The sequence below is a fragment of the Pocillopora damicornis genome, chromosome 9 (assembly GCF_964200805.1).
Source record: "Pocillopora damicornis chromosome 9, jaPocDami1.2, whole genome shotgun sequence".
In the NCBI taxonomy this organism is placed as follows: Eukaryota; Metazoa; Cnidaria; class Anthozoa; order Scleractinia; family Pocilloporidae; genus Pocillopora; species Pocillopora damicornis.
In genome coordinates, this window is record NC_142678.1 from 11,449,328 (window position 1) to 11,473,029 (window position 23,702).

Sequence of the window (23,702 nt, forward strand, 5' to 3'; positions counted from 1 at the left end):
TCATAACATCACGATCACAAATTTAATTTGTGCTTCTAAATCTTTGGGTGTTATGCAAACATTTAGGGATATTGACGGATAATTTCACTGGCTTGTTTGCGAATTAAACTTTAACTTTTTCCGGAGGTAATAGTCAAGATATTCTTTAACTCTAACGTAAAATGCTATTTTTAAAAATTTTTTCCTGCTACTAATATAAATCAATGTGTTAATTGAAAGTCACGAAATTGTCACGAGTCCGCAAATGCGAAAGAAAAATGGATCGTTTTCTAAGCTTTCAAACAAGATGCCTTCAGGCCTTTGTTAATTTTGCTTAATCAGAGAACTGAATTCAAGCAAAGTAAACTTGGTCGAGTTAGTTATATTCGAGTTTGATACCTTAATAAATTACATGGTCCACTGCCAACTTTATTGCAAAATTTTCTGATTGAGTGAACTCGGTTTTCCGACTTAAATTAAATCACTACACCCCCTCGAATTTTTTGTGGATTACAACATCCACGCCAAAAATGGCTGGCTGCGAGAAATGTGTAAGGGTAGGTGAGTATAAAAAGGCCTGCAGTTTGGTGCAGTGTATCGAACAGCAAACAGTGAAGAAAAAAAAAATACAAGCCTCTTAACTGAATTGAGTTAACCACTCTCGTTTCATAATGATCAGGACATCTTTGGTAAGTCTTGTACCAACTTTAGCTGCAAACATTCCTAAGTAAGTCTTCGATAATACTTTTTGCATTTTTTAAAAAATTTTGACCCGCAGTCATGTTAGAACGAATCCGTTAAAGAGTTTGTTTGTTCTAGAACCAAAAACAAACGATTTACTTCTCACACTCTGAAGTTTATCAAATGAAGAAAAATTGCGATTGAATTCATTTAAAGATCAGTTATACAAATGACTTTAGTTTCAAAGTAACAGTTGTAGTAACTGACGGCAAAAAACTTAGTTAGCATGTAAAGGAAATATCAAACCCTAACCTATTGCCTGCGTCAGTTTTTTTGTCCTCTGTTCGTATACACCTGGCTATCTTAGTGAATGACTAACTGGGTAACAGACTGACTCAGTTCCTCAATGCAGTACGTAGAGAAATCCGCATATAGTTTGAATTTTAAGATTTTATAAGTAAATTATTTTTTCTTCCCTTATTTTCATTCTTTTGTCTCGTTCCTTCCTTGTTAAATTATTTAGCTCAGAATCTCATTCATAACTAATGACTTCCATTTTTTCACTAATCTTATTACTCCCTGACCACTCGAAAGCTTCCGTCATTAATTACTTAATAATAATTATTAACTTATTTATTCACCATTTATGTTTTCTCCCTGCAGTACACAATTCTTTTGGTAGTCTTCATTTTAAACCTCTGTCGTTCGGCAGTCATAAAGTCAACTGGACAGTCATCATCATCAGTTAACCAAAAGGGAACATGGAGTCTTAACCAAGTTCCCTTGTCCCAACAGCGACGAGATTCTCTTCTTAAAATCAATCCAGATATAAGAACTATTGCGGCGAATATCCCTTCCATTCCGATGGCTGTTCGTTTGTTCTGGAAAACGCAGAAATTTCTGCAAATCAGTGACGATGGCGTAGTGAATGGTACCGCGTTTTGTTCAAGTAAATATGGTAAGACACGCAACATCTTCGAGTTGTTTTCATAACCGTGGCTCAATTATGAATCTGTTTTTCCTAACGCTCACTCATCTACATTCTCATGCCCATTTATTTACACAATACTATTCGAAACTTAATTTTCTGGTTTTCTGGGAATTATACTTCTACTGTGAGTGATGGCTTTAGAAATTAAATAAAAGGAAAAATTCAAAGACTTCGTTCAAATTTTTCAAGGTTTGGAAAAGCGATTGTACTTTTGTTTGCAAAGAAATTAAAAATAGAGAAAAACGCAACCAATCTAAAAGTAACTGTTAAAAAGTGATTTTTCTTCAGTTCATTTGTTTCTAATACCAAATTTTGTTCAATGTTTAATGGCATTTCTAAAACGTACATTTAGGAGTGAAGAATTTCCCAGCGTACAACACGCAAACACTCTCATGTCAAGTATTTGTTCTTTGCTCCCTGGCCGTTATTTAATTTTTATAATCTTTCATTTTTAAGCCAATCTTGAGCTTGAGCCAATGGGAAGTGGATTTCAGCGTATTAAAGGAATCGAAACCGGTCGTTACGTTGCAATGAACAGTGGGGGTATTGTTTATTCAACGGTAAGTAAGAGGGTTCAACTTATAACGGACTATGTATCAGGCACATTCGTTCGAGATTTTTCGAAATAAAATTGAGTGAGATTATCAAAAGACCTTAAGCTTTAAAAAAAAAAAATTTTGTTTTGATAAAGTCCCTTTCAGAACAAGACTTTCCACCAATCTCCCACGAGGGAAGGGGTAAGGGCACTTTTTCCCGAAATTCATAAGTCAATGATCACAAAATCGATGATGCCACATTTTTTCATTACCTTTTCTTACCGTGATATCTAAAAGGGAAAAAATTTCAAAGGAAGAGATTTAAAAATTTTGATAAAACAATATTTGACACGCAAATGAAATGTACAATAAATTATAACGTACTGTAAGCTGTTTTTGTGGGATGCCGAGTGATCATGGTGTTATGTGATATGTCGTGATGTAAGAAAGGTGAAGTGACTTGCTATGGAGTAACGTTATGTTACGTTACGTGACGTGATAATATGTAAAGTTTTGTGTTCTAATTCGACATTTTTCTGTTTAACAGAATTCAACCAATGATGAAACAGTGTTTAAGCTAACAATGGAGAGCACATCATATCATACATTTGCGTCTGCGAAGTACTACAAAAAATCATTATACGACACATTCATATCCCTTGGACGCAATGGAAAAATCCGCAAAGGAAAAGACACCAAAGTCAGTCAAAATAAAGTAAAATTTATCATCTACACGGGAGACAGCTGCTGATCACCCTATTTTGAGCTTTAGATGTTGCTTAGCGACTCGGAATTTTTGAAAATATTCTCAATTCTCGAATTTAAATCCCATCAAATGGGACGTAAAGTTCGGTAAATTTTTAGAGTTTAATGCCCCGCGGGCTGAAAGTAGCTTTCAGCATGAACCTTGAAGCAATGCAAAATTGTTGGAAGAGTAATATAATTCTACGGAATAACTCTCAAGCCATTTTAAAAGTGGTTTCTGATATTATTCCTTACAATAAGGACATTTTTAAGGATCCATTCATCAGTATTATTTATGTACACCACTAATTATTTTTTATCAGATTTACGAAGTGTGAAATCAGTGTTTTATATATTGATGTAAAATTAATTAATATAATCATCGCGTCTACATTTTATTTATGCAATGTAAAGCAACAAGGCAAAACAAACAAGAAATAAAAGCTTTCTTAATTTTACAAGAAAATGTCGTTTCTATGAAAACTAAACGTATTTTTTCTGCAAACGCTTTGTAAAAGGGGATAAAGTTTATGCTCGAGCGAAGTGGCTCATGAGCCCGAGCTTTTCCCGGTTTCCAAAGCATGAAGCGACTAGGAATATCACTCCTCCCCCCTGGATAGGATGCCAGTCCATCTCAAGGTTGACAATTCGATTTCAAACAGCCACAACATACACCTTTTTTTGCGAATAGTTTGGCGTTTTCAAGAGCGTCTTTCGAATGCGCGTTGCATAACCAAAGTCAAAGCAACCACAATGACCAATCAGAACGAGGAAAAAGATCGCAGAGTGCCAGTCAAATGAAAAAAAAAAGCTCGTGGAAAGAAACTTCATTTGTTCACCTCATAAAACATCCATGAACGACAAAAGAAATATTTAAAAATTATTTTCAGGAAAAAAGAAACATTGACCCTATAATCAACTTAAGAGAATTCCCTGTGGAACGAGACCCTACTCCATTAACTTGAACTTCGCTTTAGGAATTAAGCAGGAAATATGTTTAAAGCCATATTCGAAAAATTTAAAGCCCTCCTGGGTAATATTTACTGCATATGATTGTATGTTTGCCATTAAACATTGTATGAATTCTACAAAACATATTCTGCCTTTGTTTGTCATTGAGAATCCATGGGATGGGATTCTTAGCCCCAGGTTCAAAATAAACAGATTCCGGAAACAGGAAAAAATATTCAGCCGACTCACGCTATCCACGTTATTTTTAGACATACCGAATAGGTTAGATTATCTACTCGCAAAAAATGCGATACCTGTAAGTCTTTTTAAGGCACATCCGCGGCCTATCAGTAAACCTATGTACCCCTTCCTAGGGGGAGGGAATACCTCAGTTTTTGCGCATCTTTAGCGGCCTTGTCACATATCTTTTTTCCCTCTTTGCCATTGTGTTCATCTAGTACTGCTAGTATCGAGATTTCTGATTGTTCAGTTAGATACTGCATTTAGGCATGCCAATCAGATTGTAGTCGGTCTAGAAAAGCAGTTATGTGTTACGTTCATCCCTTTTTTTTTAATAATTAATAAACAATCAGTTTTCCTATAAAGTCCTTATCATCTTTATCTTTCAATTTCGAGCAAAGTCGAAATGGTAACATTTTGGATCTTGAGATCCTCTTGCGTTCATAGCGGTTCTGTGTCAGAAACAACAGTAAAGAACTTTCTAATTATCGATATTCGCTCATGTTTTCTTTTCTGCCTTCTATTTTCGACATCAGCAGCTTCGTTTTGCCAAAACTATCACTAGCTATAATCAATGTTGAAAACATCATCTCCTAAAATATCTGAAAATTATTGTTTTGTACGGAACCATGCAGTTACCTGCTGCAAACACCGAAATAGAGATTACAGAATACAGGAAAAAACAGACATTTTAAACCTGAAGTGATTCTTTTTTAATGCGATTTAAGTCTCCTGCATAGATTGTTAATTACATTTTGGTTACTAGCAACAACACAAAACAAATGCTTTTTTTCCTAGTTATCGTGTGGAAAATGCATCAAATTGCAATGAAGATGTTTACCGTTTGAATCCTAGCAGTGTTTGGTGTTCCCGAAATTTTCAGCGTGTATGGATTTCAATGACGATGTCATAAATTTCAAATTCAGACACTGAAAACTTCAAATCGAAATATTATGATTCTAATTTAGCCCACGAAGGAATTTTCTCATTAGAGCAGTTTTTTCTTCCCTTTGGCTAAAGTCATAGAGAAAATATCATAAACAAGGCAGCAATCCTGCCCAATTTTGGCCATAGCTATGAGATATTAATTGTTTTGGCGCAAAAGTCAAATCAAATGACCGAGTGCAGTCGAGCTATTAGAGGCAACCAATCGTGTTAAGTGTAGTGTGGGTTTTCTCCTTCAATTAAGGAACATATCGAGTCAAAACACATTCTTGATGTTTTTATACTGCCGTCTGATGATTTTCTAGGCTTCGGGGGTGGTGGTATCTCATTGAAATAAGAACTAAGTTGTTATCTTCCCGGCAGAAAAATATAAGATGCTATATTTAATCTTCGCATGAAAAGCAACGCCTTCAGTTGCTCGCGCATCAGCGTTCAACGAGGAGAGCTTCGTAACTGCGGGAGCTGTTATTAACTCCGTACAAAAGGTGAGCAAATTTGAACTAAGCTAAAATTTTTTGGATAAAATACATTTCTTTAGTTTAAATCTATTTGATTCTATTTTTTTTTTTACTTTTTACAAGGATTCGAATTTGGAGCCCACTGCCCTGTTTTAATGCAAGCGGCGTGAACTATTTGATTTTTCTCCAGACTAGTTCAACAGTTTTAGCTTTTGTGTAATTCTGTCTTTTCGAAGTAAAAATGGTGAACCAGAACTCTCGAGATCTGAAGAAAATTGGTGTTTAATGTTTATTGTCAAACAGAATAGATTAAAAATTCTGAAGCTGATTAGCATGGACGAATTTTTTTCGTACTTCATAAAGAAAAATTCACAACAAAAGGAAAAATAATGATAAAAAATTATAGAAAATTAAAGCGCCCAGTTTTCGTTTTGTCACCATCGATTCAACCAAGAATTAAAGGCAAAAAATCAATCGCACTTCAATTAAAGATCTACGTTTTTAAGTTAACGAGAAACCCCATATTAATAAGTTTAAAATCCTATGCAAGTCTGAGAAACGCAGCATTCGATCTCTCAATTGGAGATTGGAGTTGTTTTGCGACAACTTATCTGATCCAGTTGATAAAAAAAGCAACAGCAGCGACAATAACAGCTTCTTCTGACAATAAGATATAAATCCTTTCTGATGCAAAACCATACCGCGCAATAAGTTTTTCTATAACTCCGATTATAATCACATGTCATCTTGGTGAGGACGTTTGTAGCCGGCGAATTCTTTTGAAGTCTAATTCTTGGTCAGCTTCATCCCTGCGGTCAATTAATCTCATCTCTACCTTTATTGCAAGAAGGAAAATGAAGAGAAAAGAAAAATTAAAAACGAAAAAAGGAAGAACTGGAGAGAGAATAATTATGTGAAAGAAGAAATGAAGAAATATTGAATGCTTTTGCCTTCATGGGTTCACCCTAGACGGTTTACCATCGCACTCCGTGAGATATTTATCATTGTCTACGAAATTTTGCAGATTTAAAACTAACTGAGATTTTCAGCGATCGAGACTAAAGGGCATCGAGAAATCCGGTCAGAAATTGGGCAATCTACGGGGTAGACTTCAGAGCTCTGTTGCTCCCAAATAACAGAACGACTGTATGCAGGTTTTTTCACCCCGGACGACAAAATTCAAATTTGATCGGTCGGATTCCGCGGACCAAAAAAATTTACATTTACCAGAGAAAAATTGTCTATATTTGTTCATGTCAACGTATTACATGTACCGTTCAAAACCAGTTCAACCCCGATTTTAAATTTTTACGGATAAGAAAAATTTTGAAACATGACAGTTAGGATGATTTGCTGAAACGCAACATGAACTCACGTGGTTGATGTTAAAAAAGAGTTGCTCTTACTAAGGTAAGCTATTCGTCATTTCTTCTATCAAGTGATGTCTTATAGAATGATGTCTAATTTCAAGGGCCAGTTTATGTTCTAAGGTCTCATTGCTAATGAAAAAATCTAATCGTAGGTGACGTCCAAAAAAATGCCAACATTCTAAAATCCTTCGGTGAATTATGGGTCATTTCAAGCTTTTTAATTTATTCAAGATCAACATTTAGAATGATAAGTTGGACGCAGTTTCGCTAAGTTGCGCGCTAACTTAAACGTTTTGGAACAAATGGTCATTTAGATGTTCACCTAGAAAATAATGAAAAATTCCGCGTCATTGTATTTCTTCAAGCAATACTAACCAAATAAAAGTCGTTTAAATATCATTTTTGATTCAAAGTGTTCATGGCTGATTTAGACACCCTAAGCCTCACGGTTAGATTTATCAGAGGTGACTTCTTTAATCTTTATCAAAATCGCACCCTGAAACCAATCCATATCGCTTTTCCTTCGACTGAACAAATTCACAATAATTGATGGATGTAAGCTTTTCACCTTTCTCAGCAAAATAAAAAAAAAATCCATAACAGGTATGCAGCTGTTTCGGGTTATTGTGAAAAGAGAACCGTATTCCTACCAAGAAATTTTCAGTTCATGGTTGGAATCTAACATAAAGCGGTTAAAAGATACTTTTTATTGTTCTATTTTCGGTATCCTTTTTCTTTTTCTTTTTAAGTAGAGGAGCGTGCATTTGCTCTCACTAAAACAGTACGTGATGAGTGAGAGAGGATTGACTTTTAATCAATAGCTCTCTCCGGAATAACGTGTTCAGCTTCAACCACTTACAAACGTCACCACAACTTACATGTTCAGACTCACGTCCACAATTTATTTCCCAGCAATTAATTATTTGTCCTCTAGGAGTGTTGGGTCAGGCAATTCTGGTAGAAGAGATTAATTTTCTTAAAAGCGTCTGGTTAAGGTATAGCGGGGTAATTGCTCCATATCGCCCTACAATAGTAAGAGTTTTACTTAAGTGCATTTCGTGGTTATTGATATATTGTAGATGAGAACGGATATAAAATAGGTTGAAACAAAAGAAGTCGACAGCTCTAAAAGACTGCCACAACTTAATTGTTCACTTTCTAAATTTGAGTAAAGAATTCGTCGGCAATTAAAACTTAAGCTGCTAAAAAAGATCTCCCATTATTTCAATCGAAATTCTCAACCTCATATACCATTGCATGGATAAGATTCTTCGCCAAACAAACTGTATTTCACATTTATAAAATAAATCTTGTTAATGGTTCTGAAGAAATAATTACATAATGGATTTGAAACATAAATCAAATGGTACAAAAGTGCTTTTCAGCATTAAATGAGGAACAAACGAGGGCTCACTTTTCTTCGACATTTGGACTTAATGACATCGCGAAGAGGTTTTCAACTCACTTATAAATGCAATCATTGAAATGCAGATTAATGAAAGTGCAGTCAAAATTGCAGACAGTTTTAAAGTACCCACCACTCACCCGTATCTTCATGAACGTCATGCATTAACTGTCGCATCACTTTACGTCAAGGGGCCTTCCGGTTGAACGCAAATGTACCCAACCTGAACTGATCATGAAAGTTTAAGTGATGCAATGCTTATTCTTGCTAGATAAACGACTAAAATGGCGCTTTTACTGGAACAAGAAGTATTTTCCATGGATGCAAAGCTACTTAAAGCACAGATAAACGAAATCACGGCCTGTCGAGCGAAAGAGTGGGTCCGAACGAAGTCAGCACTCCTACAGTTAAAAGCCGTGCAATGGTCTGCGGCTAAGATAAACCTGAATATATTTTCCTTGAGAGATTTCGGTGTCACAGACGAGGAAAGCAGTATTACACAAGTCAAGTTATTTAGTAAAAATAATTGGTTTCTTCGACTACAAGATGACGGTAACGTCAGTGGAACAAGAGAGCAGAACAATGATGAAGGTATAGTCAAATGGATTTGTGTATTTTCGTGGCATATCACAGCACGTGCATTATCGAACTGCATTTAAATCTAAAGAAAGTTTTAAATTCGAGCATTATAGATAAATTTCAGCGTAGTTTTCGAATTTATCGGAATAAATTCTACCGAAATAGCCATACTTAGTTAAATAAGAAACGAAAAGATGCATGGAACCCAACTTAATAATACGAAATAAACTGTAGACGATAAAACCGAACAAATGTGTCATATCAAATCTTCGATACAACGGAGAGAAAAAAAATGAAAGACTTTCCATTATGAATCAAAGAATGGAAAACAATCATCGTATCAAGATTTTTATTTCTTAATGCCGAGCATAAGCTATACACACAAAGTTGTAATTATTTCAAGCTTGTGTGGCGGATGAAAATGATTGATTCAGTAATTTGACGCTTCAAAAGAAGAGATATGGACTGAATATCAGAATCTAAATTGTTGGATCATTATTATGACACCTCAAGGCGACTGTGTTTATTATCAAGCAAGCATTGAAAAATGAAAAATGAAATATCTGCTTCAGAGAGGACTTATTCTGTGTCTGTTCGGGAAGCCACAAATTAATAAATGTACGCTCCAGTAGACAACATGAGCGTCAACTATTGTCTAGTTATTATAAAGACCATCTAGAATATCATTTCAGTAGAAAATTTAACAGAAAAAAACAATCTTGTTAATGGAGATTCAAAATGATTCCTTGGCTTTTTAAGATGAAAGGAAACTGGAAAGATTAACAAGAAATCATATTTCACATTTCTTGAATAAGAGAACTCCTATATACAGCTAAGTTATTCATACTCACGTATTTTCCGTTACAGTTTCCTGTTTAAAAAAACCCTCAACTAATCTTCCTATGTCCGCTTTGAGTTCATCAACTTCCTCAGATCATCACAAAAAAAGTGAAAGAGGATATTTCTCTAAAAGAGGCCAGGAGGGAAGACGAGGACCTTTGACCAAAATACTCATGGTTGTTATTCGAATGAAAATAGCTCGCCAACATTCCCTAAGGAATGCACACGTATTACGCATTGAGACCGACGCCCCTTTTAGACAATTTTTCACTTATATTTCGGAACCTCAAATTCGAGTACATGCAGTACACACTCAGCCAAGCTTTCATCAAAGTTGAATCTCTTACTTCTTCTGAAAGCTATCATGAAAATTTGTTATCGCAGAAAAATGTAAAATTTGCTCTCAGTCCGGGCAAGCGTTTTCCAGAGAAGTAGAATTCGGCTATTTCGCTTACTCGTTTTGTGGAGATGTCTGTCTTCCTTAGTAAAAAGCTTGAGAACGAGTTTGATATCGCACGTGCAATGCTACTTTACTGCAGACTCGTACCCAGTCGGTCTCTGAGTTAGAAAACCAAAGAATTGATAGCCATTAGGTACGAGTTTCATTGTATCCCTTATTAATCACTGTTCATTTGATTGAGAGTTATTCAAAATCTATCACAGAGAAAACGAACTTGTTTAATCACCGCAACATGAATACATGGAAAAAGTTGAAAAAGCATTGAAAAGAGACTAACTTCATCTTAAAGTATGAAACCTGTTTAAAGAAACTGTGCTCACTATCACTTGAACAAAGAAGAGTTTTAGTTGATGACACTTTCCTTTACGAAGCGCTGAATGGCATGATTAATGGTGATATTCAACCTTATATTGATTTTAATTCAGTACATGACCGTTACCCCTTAGGCATAGCGATAACTTAACTCTGAAAAAGAAATACGCTAAAACTAACGTACTAAAATATTCATTGATAGAAATGTAAATAGATGGAATGAACAACTTATGGAATCTCGCTTTGAAACTAATAAAAGAACATTTAGGTAGAAAGTCAGAAAATTTCTATTGTTATAGTCTTATTTAAGTGTGGGAATGAGGAGGTGTGTTAATGTTATTAATTTCACTTAATTGCCTTTTTGGTGGTCTGTTTCTGAAAGGGGTCAAGGACTCCTTTACAGATCTTTCATATGGCCTGTTTTATTTTATTATTTGTCTTTATTCTTTACTTTTTTATAGTAGCTAGTCGCCATCAAATCGTAATAAATAATGTCCGAGCCTCAAATAGTTTAATATCATTTCAGCTTAACTTATGGGCATCAGTGCGATGTTATTTGTTGTCGAGCGATCTTTAGCAGACAATCAGTCGAATGGATACATTTTGAGCTTAGACATAGTGAATCAGCGGAAGTTGGAAAGGCGTTACTTAGAGAAAGTCCAATTCATTTTAAAAATGGTTCGTTAGGTTTTCAGAGAACAAAGGCTTTTTGTGTTTATGAAAGTCAGTTGCCACAATAAAACTTAAAATTCACGCAAATTAGAAAGTTCCAGAAGTATATATTCTAACCCAGTATTCTGAAGAATTTGTTGCATCTTACATGAATATTTCGAAGGAAAAGTTAATCACGCTGCTCCACAGCTACATTTGTTTCGAAGCATCTTCTGTCTAAAGCAGGTAAATGATTGAAGGTTTACCTACTGAGTTGTTATGAAGCCTTACGTGACGATTCCAGTGCATTTCGTCTGACAATAATGAAGCCACAAAAATTTTTGGTAACTAAGGAGAAAATTTTCTGACTTCAGATGAAGTAAATGTAGATAATGAAAATGCCACCGCTAGAAAGGAGAAATTTAGTGTTAATACCGTTACAAAAGCGTCTAACTGTACTGCTCACAAAATAAAGATGGCGGCGGCCCGCTTTCCTCAAGTCCGAAACCTGACACTTCTTGACTGACTACTTTTGATCACTGAATCAGCTGGTAGAAGTCGAACTTCGTTTAGCAAAAGAACTCAAAATTTGCGGGAATTTTACGTTAATATGCGATGCACTGTTTCAAATTGAACGATTTAAAGCTATAGGCCGGAACCAGAGAGTTCCAATAATATTATAGGTACTGCTTAGTTAGGGATTTAACTTCGTTAGGGAGAAGATATGCCCCTAACTTGAACATCTCGACTGAAGAAATCCGAGGCAATATGTTTAATGTTGCTGACTAGGAAACACTGCATTGCTTTGAAAGCTTCTTAGGCAGCTCAATTTCGTTTGGTTGAGCTGTGATTTCATTTAACTCGAAAGCGCCGTGTGTTCAAATATACACCTAATATGTACCACAGCCGCTTCTGCCTTGATACCAGCCTAAATTAAAGATACACGACTGCGTTTTCGCAAACCCTTTGTTATATGTGCTAACTGTTGAATGAGTCTTGTAATTTATATTCTTTCATCGTTTACAGTCAATCTGCAGTTGCAGTCGATTGGGAAAGGATTGATTCAGATTTACAGCCCTGCTGTAGGACGATATCTGGCAATGGATAGCAATGGACGACTGTTTTCAATGGTAAGCTTAATACATTTTTCAATTTAGTAACCATTCTCCAACTCATTACTGAATTTTGGTAGAAGTATCAGACCTTGTACCTCCTACTAAGCGTTTTCACTGGAGGCTGTTCAACTTTCCCAGTAACTACTTACTTCTTGGAGACAATTTTATGATGTTTATGCCACGACTTGGTCAAATTAATTGCGTGCAGACATTAAGGTCCCCCAATACATTTGTATGGAACAAATCTCATTGACAGCCGTGTACATTTTAAACTTGCACATATACTTTGACGAATGTACAATAGTGCCGCACGAACTCTACCACAAACTGACTACATAGCACAGCCCATTAAAGGCCAGCCCTGACAAGAAACAGAGTATCAGAAATTATTGAACTAAGGCCATATTTTTTTACTGGTCTGATTGCTGTATGCCAGGCTCCGAAAGAAAAAGAAAACAATGCACCTCTTCTTCGAATACCTGATCTTTACCATAATTATAAAAGACCAAAGATGAAGTTTCTTTATATAATAATTTTAATGACTGTCGATGATTGTTCCGAAGAAAATTTCGATATTGCTGATTAACAGCGTTGACTTGAAAAAGTCACAATTTCTATCGGGGTATATCAACGTTACAAGATGACTACTTGGTACCAATCGGTCAATGACCCTCTCTAATCGCTATAGAAATTCTCCTGACAAAGCAAATATACTTTTACAGCCCCCAACAGGACCATTTTAGAGAGGGAAGTAGTTTTTAATCTTAAAGAAACCCAAGTATCAGTTTATGAGCGATCGTTGGGTTGGAAATTAGCGCGATGTGATCCTTAAATAACAACTTATCGGATTCCGTTACTTGCACAATAGATAGATTCTACAATTTTTTCCATAAAATAACCTTTTAACTCATATGATATCAGTAATCATTTAGCATTTTAGAATGTCCTCGACTCTTCGGTTGAGGCATTTCGTTAATTCTCGGTTGATTGTTTGTTGTTGTGAAACGTGATGGAATAAAATTCAGAAATAAGATGGCTGAAGTTGTCCAAGTTTCCTCTCCTAGGAGATAGCTTTGGTCTAATGTTGGTTTTTGCTGAATAATTTTGGTGATTGAAGTATTTTGTCACCGTCACAGCAAACTCAGATAAACAATTCATCTATAACCTTTAGGAATGCACATCTGAGATCTGACATCCACGTGTCTTTTTCTTTCCTACTGCTTCTTTCGACTTAAACAACTAAGGACCTAAATAAGGTGGAAAGTAATAATGAAGGAAGACGAAAATAATGACAATTCCTTCTTTAAAACCAAATATGTAACTGTCTAAAATCTTAAAAAAGCAGAGGAATATGGCGTTTGACTCGTCTAACACTGGATTGAGTATGGCATGGTTATTATGTTTCATTATCTTTTCATATTAAATGCACAAGGATCATTTAATATCAACAGAAAAATTGCCAAATTTCTCCTATGTTGGGTACAATTTCTGGCTACTGAAACTGCACGTAACATCACTGAATCGAGTGGGACTCAGCGCAGTAAGACACGAGACGCACTGGGAGTTGACTTTCTGGAGAAGATTAACTGAACATTTTTCTGTTTAGATATTGCCTAAGTTCACAAACAGCATATTACACCTATTTTAGAGCTCTACGATATTTGATTTTCGATTATGACTTGACAAAAAAAAAATGTTTAAATCATTTTCTCACTGTGACCATTTTAAGTAATAACTAAGAAAATATAATTCTTAACTGCTGCGATGATGCTCACCGTCACTAAAAAGCGACGTCGTGAAATGATAATCAAAAATCATTTCTAAATAGTTACTTTGCAGAGCAAGTTTTTATGGTCGAATAAAACCTTAATGATATGTAAATTATCACATTTTCCTTCATGATGATTAATATTGGTATGCCGGTAGACAAAAGCCGCGATATTAACTTTTCTTTCAACGTAATGAACTTTATATCATGATTTTGTTTTTGACATCAAGCATATGTATATATTTATAGCGAACAATATATTAACTAAAGTTAACCGAACTGACAAGCGAGACCTGTGTGCTCATGCAAGTAATTTTCCAATATAACTGACAAAATACCTCAGGGTCAAGGACTCGAACTGCTTCAGATGATTACTGTAAATTTTTATAGCGCAAAAAAAAAACAGAATAACATGGTACACTTATGACCTGCCAAAAATATATTATCTTGCGCGGTCGGAGAGTCGCCTTTTCAAAATGACTCAATCCGAAAGCAACCAAATGCATTACATACTTTCAGGCAATGATGTGCATTTGAGTTTAACGCGAGTTTCAAATCCTGTCCGTCTTTCATAACATCAAGTTTCACGTGGAAGTCACAATTAAATTCTCGAAAATTCCTTAGATTTCAGCGAATTCCGTGTCAAATTCCTTTGAAAATATTTCACTAATTTTACAATTAAATCTATTTAAATGAAATGAGATATAAATTAAATTGCTATTCCAAGAGTAACTTAAAGATAATTAACGTCAGTTTGCAATTTTCGTACTATGTTTATTTGCTATGTTTAACTTATGTTTTATTCTGTTCAGAATTGAAACTGATACGGCTTGCCGAATCATATCATATTATTGAAATAGATAGTCTATAAAGTCTTTCTACTGCTTCAATAAAAAGGAAACAACTTTGTTAGAATGGATGCCATTTTGATGAATAAACCAAACGAATTTCTTTTCATGGCATCTGAGCCCTATTTTTATCGAATGACTATTTTAGTTTGTTACTGGACCAATATGACCTTATTCAGGCTCAAAACATGTTCAAAATATTTAAATTATTCAATTTCGTGTTATTTTCCTTCCTCTGTTTCGCTTCTGGTAACACACGACGGAATGTTAAATGAAGAAAGCTCTTGAATTAGAATTGAGATCAATCTAAGCGCATCACATAAACAGAACTGAGTAAGATTTTCTTCAAATTTTTCAACGTCGACCCTAATTTTGTATACTATGCCATACACTTTTATTGTAACGCTTCAAATGATCCCTCTGCGAGAAAAAACAATAATAGAAAACAAGTGAGACGATGACTGGTATAATTTAGCCGATGTTAGTTATAGGGATTGAAATAGATAAAGTCAGAGTAAGTAAATATAAGGTTAGATATATTATAAATATACATATTATAAATATATACATATATATATATATATATATATATGTGTATATATATATATATATACATATGTGTATATATATATATATATATATATATATATATATGTTCATATCAACATATCAAGTTTTATTCCCATATTTGTTAGTTTTGGGATTGAACATAGGATGGGAGGGGGGAGTCCCTTGCATTTTTAGAGGGAGGGGTTTGGAAACGGATCCAGAAGTCCAAAGGCCAAAATTTGGTCGTAATGCAAAGCTAATAAATGGACAGATTTTCTTGCATGACGCCTCGGTTAGTTTCTTTGCTGTTGAGAAGCCCAGTTTCGATTTTTAATTAAATAAGGCTTCGAGGAATTATTATAAAGTTTGGGGTTTTATTCTTCAAAGCCTTGCCATGGTGTCTATCATTAAAATCTGAAGTTTTAAAATATCAAAATTGGGCTATTCCAATCCAGCTTTGTCAACGAAAACACTATCCCTGTCCAATAAAATAGGGATTTGCACTTATACAAGTTTCTTTACTCACAGAAAAGCAAGACAGACAGCACAATTTTCAAACACGTTCAAGGAATCAACGGTTTTCACACGTTCTCCTCGCACAAGTACTACAGAGAAACAGCTCATGACATGTACATAGCCTTGAGGAAGGATGGTCTTCCAAGGAAAGGAAACAAGGCTTGTTCACTTCATAAAGGTTCTCAGTTCCTGATCATCTGAACCATTGATACCCTGTACATCTTGGCACTTATTTAAAACAAATGTTGAATAATAGTTATTATGGAAATTCCAAGACATAAACAAACAGCCTACAGTTCTACATGACACACAAAAAAACTCCACGGAGTCTCCTGAGGCAAAATGAGATAAATACTTGCTGACATTAATACTGAGTGAAATGACGATTTTACACTCAGTTATTTATTGTTATCTAAGAAAACCATATTCAAGTTAAGACGAACAAAGAGAAAACAAGAATACTTATTTCAAATCCAGTTTGAATTTATGAATGAGGAGCTAAGATGTGTTCACAGCGAAATTGCAGAAAAAGAAAAATTTAATGAATTATTTACTAATTTTAGAGTTCCTCTCATTTTAAAATAAACCTTATCATATTGTGAACTTAACAAATGCTTGAAGATAAATGGTATCTAGTTGTCGTCATTGATTGAGAGATCTTGAGAGATATTTAGAGAAATTAGCCCCCACCAAACTTTACACTCGTCGCCAAATACTGACTGCCCCGAACAGACCACATTGATATAGGCTTCAGTACTGACAGCATTTCTAGAAATTACATTTAACACCGCTAACAAACTTGATCCATTTTCAGCCTAAAAAAAAAGGTTAGGAATTGCATTGGCATAGAATTTGCTGAAGCCAAAGAGTCGTGCCTCATCGGGTGAATTTACTTTCGATACGTATGATTTTCTGGGCTAGGGATTTAAATAATTTTCAGGCACAAGTAGCTTTTGCAAATTTTAAGTTAAAAAATGTTTTTCAATCTCAGTTTTGATTAACTCTTTTGGTATAAGGTTTGGCTGTATAACAACTACAAGCTATAAGTCTGAGCAAAACTTGGACTGACCTCTAGTATTTCATCCAAAGAAGTTCCAAGCGTTCGCTTTCAGCGAACTATTTCTCGCAATCAATTTTCGAAATGAATTAACTTTTAGGCAAAAATTTATTGGCTATACTCTGTTGAAATACTCACCAAGAAGACGCAGTTTGTCTCGCTAAAGTCTTCAAGCTGTCGTAATCTGAAATTTATCTGAGAAACTCCAAATATTTATGACTTGAAAAGCTGAAAAACGTAATTTGATAGCAAGAAGTCATAAGCCTTCCGTCGCTCTTCTTTTTCTACTAGTACGTGTTGTCTAAGAAAGAGCGAGAAAAAAGGGAACGCAGTACTTCACGGACAGAATGTGAGACTGCTTCAGCCTTTTCGAACGCCCATAACACTCTGTGCAACTTGTTTCGACTCCGAATTGATCTTAGACTTCGTGAGGATACGAAAGCTAGCTCGGAGAAATATGTTTTAACATATATCGTCTGGGTTTTAACGTTTAAACTGGAACAATATCAGAAATTTGCAATGAATAAACCGAAGCCTAAGTGTGCTTTGTTTTCCATCCATTAACATTGCCTAGCTCTTATGATAATGACGATGATGCTGACGAAATTTAAGACACTCAGATTCACTAATTACAATCTACCTATCAATTCTCAATTTCGTTTGCATGTTATCTTAACTCATCACGTAACTTCTCTTAGGTTTTACTAAGTTGACAGAACCTACTTTGAGGATATTTTAACAAAATATTGCAAAAGTTGAACAGTTCAATAAGTGTGTTTTCTATCGCGCTAGAAAGATACAAAGCAAAACCTAATGTGATTACATGCACGTAATTTTTTCTGGCGCTTGCGTGCCATTACCCAGATTTTTTAGCATAGCAATTATGAAAAGTTTACATATAATGATATTCCTAAGAAAACCACTCAAAGCTAGTGCCTCCCGTAGCGTCCAAGTGTTTCTAAACAAAACGGTTCAATCTTTACTTTTTTAAACAGCATTTCTTCATTTCATTTTTTCATCGCAATGAGCAAGTAGCACCCTACAGCGCTGAATGTAATTTACACGTTCAACTTATGAAAACAGGTTCACAATTGTATTGAATGTCCAGATTTTTAATGGGTAATAGTTACCTCATATTCATATCATTGCATTTTACTATCATCATCACAGCTGATAAAAAATTCCTTTTACTTCACCATTAAACTAATGTTTGTCTCCTAATGAGTGAGAAGAGTGCTAAACTAAATAGTTTAAGAGTACCTCTTCCGCGTCTAATGGATTTTAAACACTTTCTTCATTCTTTACTTAAGGCGAACATGACAGAGCATTCTTTAATGTCTTTCTTTAAGAGACACTTGTTCAAGTTAACGAGTTCCTCTTCGAGATTTGCTTTTTTTACTCATGCTAAATCTCACGCGATTCTTTTGCATAAATCTGGGCACTTATATCTTGAAAGATTTGTGGTTTTGGATCTTGGTGAGCACAATTACGATGACCGTTTCGTGTTCATGACCTGAGGAAGACTGTTGGGGGTGCAGTCGAAACGGCACCATCCACATCGTAACTGACTACATCCACGAACTTGCTTTGTGAATTTCCGCGTGCATCCCATCAGTGTAGAAATTTCTAAACACAGTTACTTCAGTACCAAACTAAGTTTCATTCTTGTTAAATTTTCTTGTATGCAAAACGTTCATTCAAAATGTTAATTGGTTGAGCAAAGCAGAGCGTTAATGAAAGAAAGTTTTCACTTGTATCTCGTCAGTAGACTGGAGGCAAAATCGTACTAAGTTAAGAATTTTCTGTAAGCGGTAAATAAACATTTTCCTGCATGTTAATGCAACTAAGCTTTTATTCTTAGTTTTTGTTTATGAAGAACAAAAACTGGCCGTGAATAGTTTGCACTTGTACATTGTTTGTATGAGCAGAAGATTAATGTTTTTATTTTTGACATCAAGTGGTTATCTGCATTTTGCGCGTATTTAAGTTTCACATTGGGAGTGAAAAAAAGTCGTCGGATTAAGATCATAAAATTATATAAAGGAAGAGAGCATAAGAGTTTCAATTTATAACAACGAAAAAAAAAACCTTTTAGAAGGACATTATGCTGACGTCATCACGTTTTTGCTTCCGTCGCTGACACAGTATGTCATTAAGGTCCCTTAAGACATTGATAAGAGTCAGGAAAATCGAAGTTATCGATTATTTAGGTACCTGGGCATTCATTGCCGGCCAGAAGTGCCCGTTTCAAATCGTTAAAATACACAGTAAGTCTAGAACAACATGTTTCAGCTTTCATACACTAAGTTTATTTCCATTGGAAAATCTTAACTAGCATTACAAAGATACATATAACAATATTAATTCTATAAACATTCATTAGGCTGTTATGGATTTTTGTCTGAACTTTAAAAAACTTTATTGTAACCCAGATAGAGCTATTAGCGTTACGTTGGGCAAGATAAGGAGAAATCAAAGAATTTACATTTAATCTGTTACAAAAACTTAAGAGCTTGAAGTTTGTGCTGGAGTTTTTTTGGAGTCACAGTGCCATTCCCTGGGAATCAAGGATATTGCTTCCATTCTGGAATACTGTTTAATGAGAGGGTCTTAAATAGTGAAGAACAGACAGATGGGGTTATGACGGGCCCTCTCCGAGCTGTGGTGAATTATCATGCTACAGTGGTCGTCAGAAGAATCATATATATATATATACCATCCACGTTTTAGACAAGTTAGGGGGAATGAAAAAGTAAGTCGAATTTCAAAGAAGATAACCAGGGTCTTTCCTTGCAAACAATCCTTGTTCATAGCTACCTTCGATTTTTTTCTCTGGAATTTTTAAAAAGTCCCCGAGGCAGGAAAATATGATCAGTTTTACCTCGAAACGCTTTATTTTTATGTTGTATCAAAGAGATCTCGGGATTTATAGAATGACAACCATAACATGTTTGTTGGAAAGAACTCGTTATTCGTAAAGAACCCGTACTGTTTAACAGTTACGGCGAGCCACTAAAGGCCACAATATTCGCCAAGCGGTACTCTATGATCGAACAACTTTATTTATAAATAACCTCTTTTTCTCATTTAATTCTTAAATTCGCTGTTGCGACAATATATAAATAGATAGCTTATCTTACTTACTTTCGTAAAAAATAAATATCTAAATATTTAAATTTTTAACATAAATCTTCACTTGGTACTCGTTCTGAAGACCTGCTTTCAGACGAAATAAATATTTTGAAGATATTTTGACTGTCAGCAGTATTTAGCTTATTTCCCTGCTTTCAATCACTGAAATAAGCGTAGTCTTGTTGTGTCTCGTAGTCCTTTTGCCATTTTTCATATGACCGTTTTTTCTCATGGACAAAAACAGGTATTTTCTTGTCTTATCATTCGCATGGAAGTGATGGTGAGAGGCAAACGTTTGGAAGCCATTTGCTTCATGCGTTTGTCGAAATACCGTTTCCCTTGTGGGTTCCTTCTGTAGATATAAACAAACAACACTTTATTAGGAATGAAGATATTGGTAAACAGCAACCAAATAACTCTTGAGCCTTCACTTCGAAGTTCACTTAAAGGAATTGCTGTGTATTAATATAACTTAGATTTTAAGCAGTAATTTGTAATGCGGCTTGGTGAAAATTGCGCAAAGTCTATTAATTTTGTTTTGACACGAGTTTTCATTAATTTTAGGTCTCGCTGCCCTGAACACTTATTTCAATCAAGCCAGATCGATTGTTCTTTTGATGACCGCAGGAGAATATTAAACGTGGGAACTGTCAAATCTCCAAAGCAAATATTCGCCCGAGAAAGAATACCGTCACATACACACGAATTGCTGAATAAAATAAATCTCAGGACGATCAAAAATCTTTGGCCGCGAAATGCACAAATCTAGTAGACCGAGACAACTAGGAAAGATACAGCTTACTGAAAGTTTTTATGAAGGTGCATTTGAAAAGCAAGGACATACAGAAGCCATATTCTTCGCTTTGTCGGTGAACATTCGATTTAATATTCTTGTAACAAAGTGGTGTATGATCACACATCATTAGGAATGCTTCCACGTATTAGAGGTGGCAATAACAGAGAGACCTTGGACTGGGCTAATTTAGTCACTCCTTCAAAACAATCGACTTTTTCACTTAAGCATTGTTGCCACTTAAAACACTATCCCCTAAGTCTGATTTCAAGTGCCCGGTAACTGTCGAATCCAGCAAAAGAACATCTTAATTTCTTATAAAATTTTGCCAGAAAATCACTTGACGGCCGAAGGAAAGTGTCCAGTTGTAAGCGTGTAACTTATTTCAATGTGACACAGTTTATCCTTTTTCCCAAGTGAGACAAATGAATCGTAAATAGTCGTGTTAACTCACCGTTGTGTAAACTTTTCCCGATGACTGCATGGCGACATACAGACAAGTTTGCTTGCTAAAGATCCGAACCAAGCTGCTTCCAACAGACTGAAGTTGGAGCTCAACTGCAAAAATAAGTAATGGGCGTGTTAAGTAGCAGATAAACAATTCAGCTGGTTTTCTTTCATTGGAGAGCTAGCTAGGAAGAAAAATGAAACTAATTTAAGTAAAATTGAAAACATTTCGGCACGGGTCTTTGGACTGTATTGCTTTTCGATTATCTTTGGAGGCTAATTGTCCAGCCACAGCGTATTAACATTCACAAAAGACATACTTGAATCATAAATATCTTACTAACTTTGGAATATTGTTGTGCAACTCGAAAGAGAGACATACAAAACTACTGACAAAGCAATATTCAATTATCGCTAATACAAAGGTCTGTATCTGTACTTACTGTCGCGGCTGCGCGCATCTGAAGTCCCGTTTATATTACCATCTTTGTAAACAGCTAAGAACCAGCCATTTTTGTACCAAAAAGACACGTCTGAAACAGATGTATGTCCGGATGGAATTGCGGTTTGATTGCACACTGGAAACGGCCTCAAAGCTCTCCTTTCCCGTCGTAGACTAATTCCTTCGAATCCTTTTTGCAAGGGAAGAGCTTGTGTGATACTCAACAAGCAGAAAGCAAACAGGACAAAAATAGCCTGAAACATCAAGGATATTTAGTTGAAAAAAAGTCCCAATTATCTTTAGTGCCGCGTTAATATACACGCCTCGAGCGACGTTTCGTGATTTCTCCCCTTGTCTCACTAGCAATATTTTTCGAGCTAATCTTCCAAACAATAAAACAAAATAAAGACAACTGCTTGAAACATTTTACGGATCACAACTCAGGTAAGCTTTTTTTGTAGCTATCTATTCTTGTATCATTTTCCCCTTCAGCAGCCACCAGATCGTTTCGCTGCGCTATCAGAAGATTCTCAAAATTAAAATCAAGAACTAAGATAAGGTGAGTAGATAGGAACCCTACTTTGATATTGCGATTAGAAAAGTTAAGTGGATAAATTCTGCCTTTAATCAGAAAGTTTCCAGATTCTTCTAGGCAAAAATAGCTATGAACTATTTTCACTTTTCACTTGATGCGCCCATAAAATTTCCTGTTTAACTTATTCCAGATTCATTCCCGTTATTTTTTACAGCTCAGTGCTCCCTTACATCACAACCGAATCCAAAAATAGCCATTGGAGCAATTTTAAGGAAGACAAGACAAAGCGTTTTAATTGGCTTGAACACTAGTAAGGGAAATCCCAGACTTTTACTCAACAACTCCAACCTTATTAGGTCAGACGAGAAAATCACTTGTAGTATTCTTCGACATGAAATATTGCCATGCCCCCAAACCAGAACCCCTTCAGTCAGAGTGTGTCTTATGAATCTAATATTGCTTGTATACCACAAATAACAACCCTACTTAAACACTGAGCGAAGTGTTATCACTTTCAGTTTTCAGCGAAAAGTTGCTGATTCTCAACTTAAGTGAAAATTTGTCAACTCAACAAAATCTCCTCAAATCTGCGTAGTTTTTATCGCTGCAAACAGATATAAGCGCTGAAACACATTGATTTGAAAACAAAAAATAAAATAAGCAAATTGATATAAAATTAAGTCTTGAAAGGCTTGACCTACACGTCTTTGAGAGAAGTTGATCGCTAAAATCTACGCTCTCGGAAAAATCTATAAATTCTTACCTGTAATAGATCCATTCAAAATCTTTTAAGTCTTCGTCAGAACTGATGATAAGTTGGATTTTAGAGAGGCAATCGACGTAGTTTGTTCAAACTGCTAAACGATTTTCCACCGCTTTCAGCTGCCCACGGAATTGCTCTTCACGTGTTGAGATGTCGTTATTAATAATATTCTAAACTGCTTCAATGCCCCTTATATTTTTTTTGAGGGTTTCCGGGCAACCCGATGTAACAAAAGACAGAGGGTGACGTAATGTTCAACGATCATGGAAATTTTCCGCCATGTTGTAATGGATATGGAATGTCCGTGGTGATCTTAGATTTTTCAACTTTCTGCCAAGGAAAAACCACCCAAAAACACAAAGAGATGTCGAAATGTAAACACCCGCCGTACACTCCTGCTTCACTTCCCACGCATTTCTGCTAGAAAGCGCCAGCTCTTTATCCCAACCGATCTCAAGTTTATACAAAATGGACAAAAACTACCAGTCCCTTGGGAAATTTCCTTTCACAGTGTTTTGTCGCTTCACAATAACTTAACCGGTTTTGAAGGCGAGCGAGTGTTGGTTTTACGTTGTACGATTAGGTTGCTAAAAGT

The 23,702-nt window shown here is 35.4% G+C and overlaps 3 protein-coding genes across 4 annotated transcripts; 2 read left to right on the forward strand and 1 right to left on the reverse strand.

The window, feature by feature from the left end:
• The first annotated feature begins 479 nt into the window (after positions 1–479).
• Positions 480–3,397, forward strand: LOC113678664 (fibroblast growth factor 1). Its single transcript, XM_089182222.1, has 4 exons — positions 480–668; positions 1,324–1,618; positions 2,108–2,211; positions 2,735–3,397. The coding sequence occupies exons 1-4, from the start codon at positions 651–653 to the stop codon at positions 2,936–2,938; spliced, it is 621 nt and encodes a 206-aa protein (XP_089038348.1). The 5' UTR covers positions 480–650; the 3' UTR covers positions 2,939–3,397.
• Positions 3,398–4,895: 1,498 nt separating this feature from the next.
• Positions 4,896–16,583, forward strand: LOC113678656 (fibroblast growth factor 2). Of its 2 annotated transcripts, none has more exons than XM_027195554.2 (4): positions 4,896–5,552; positions 8,572–8,891; positions 12,169–12,272; positions 15,951–16,583. In XM_027195554.2, the coding sequence occupies exons 2-4, from the start codon at positions 8,585–8,587 to the stop codon at positions 16,137–16,139; spliced, it is 600 nt and encodes a 199-aa protein (XP_027051355.2). In that variant the 5' UTR covers positions 4,896–5,552; positions 8,572–8,584; the 3' UTR covers positions 16,140–16,583. The 2 variants fall into 2 exon arrangements, with proteins under 2 accessions (XP_027051355.2, XP_089038349.1); XM_089182223.1 differs by lacking the exon at positions 4,896–5,552 and adding an exon at positions 6,253–6,935.
• Positions 16,584–19,281: 2,698 nt separating this feature from the next.
• LOC113678657 (fibroblast growth factor 1) lies at positions 19,282–23,276 on the reverse strand. Its single transcript, XM_027195555.2, has 4 exons — positions 23,108–23,276; positions 21,811–22,063; positions 21,375–21,478; positions 19,282–20,479 (listed from the first exon to the last, which is right to left on the reverse strand). Exons 1-4 carry the CDS (start codon positions 23,120–23,122, stop codon positions 20,264–20,266), a joined length of 588 nt encoding a protein of 195 aa, XP_027051356.2. The 5' UTR covers positions 23,123–23,276; the 3' UTR covers positions 19,282–20,263.
• Between the last annotated feature and the right edge of the window lie 426 nt (positions 23,277–23,702).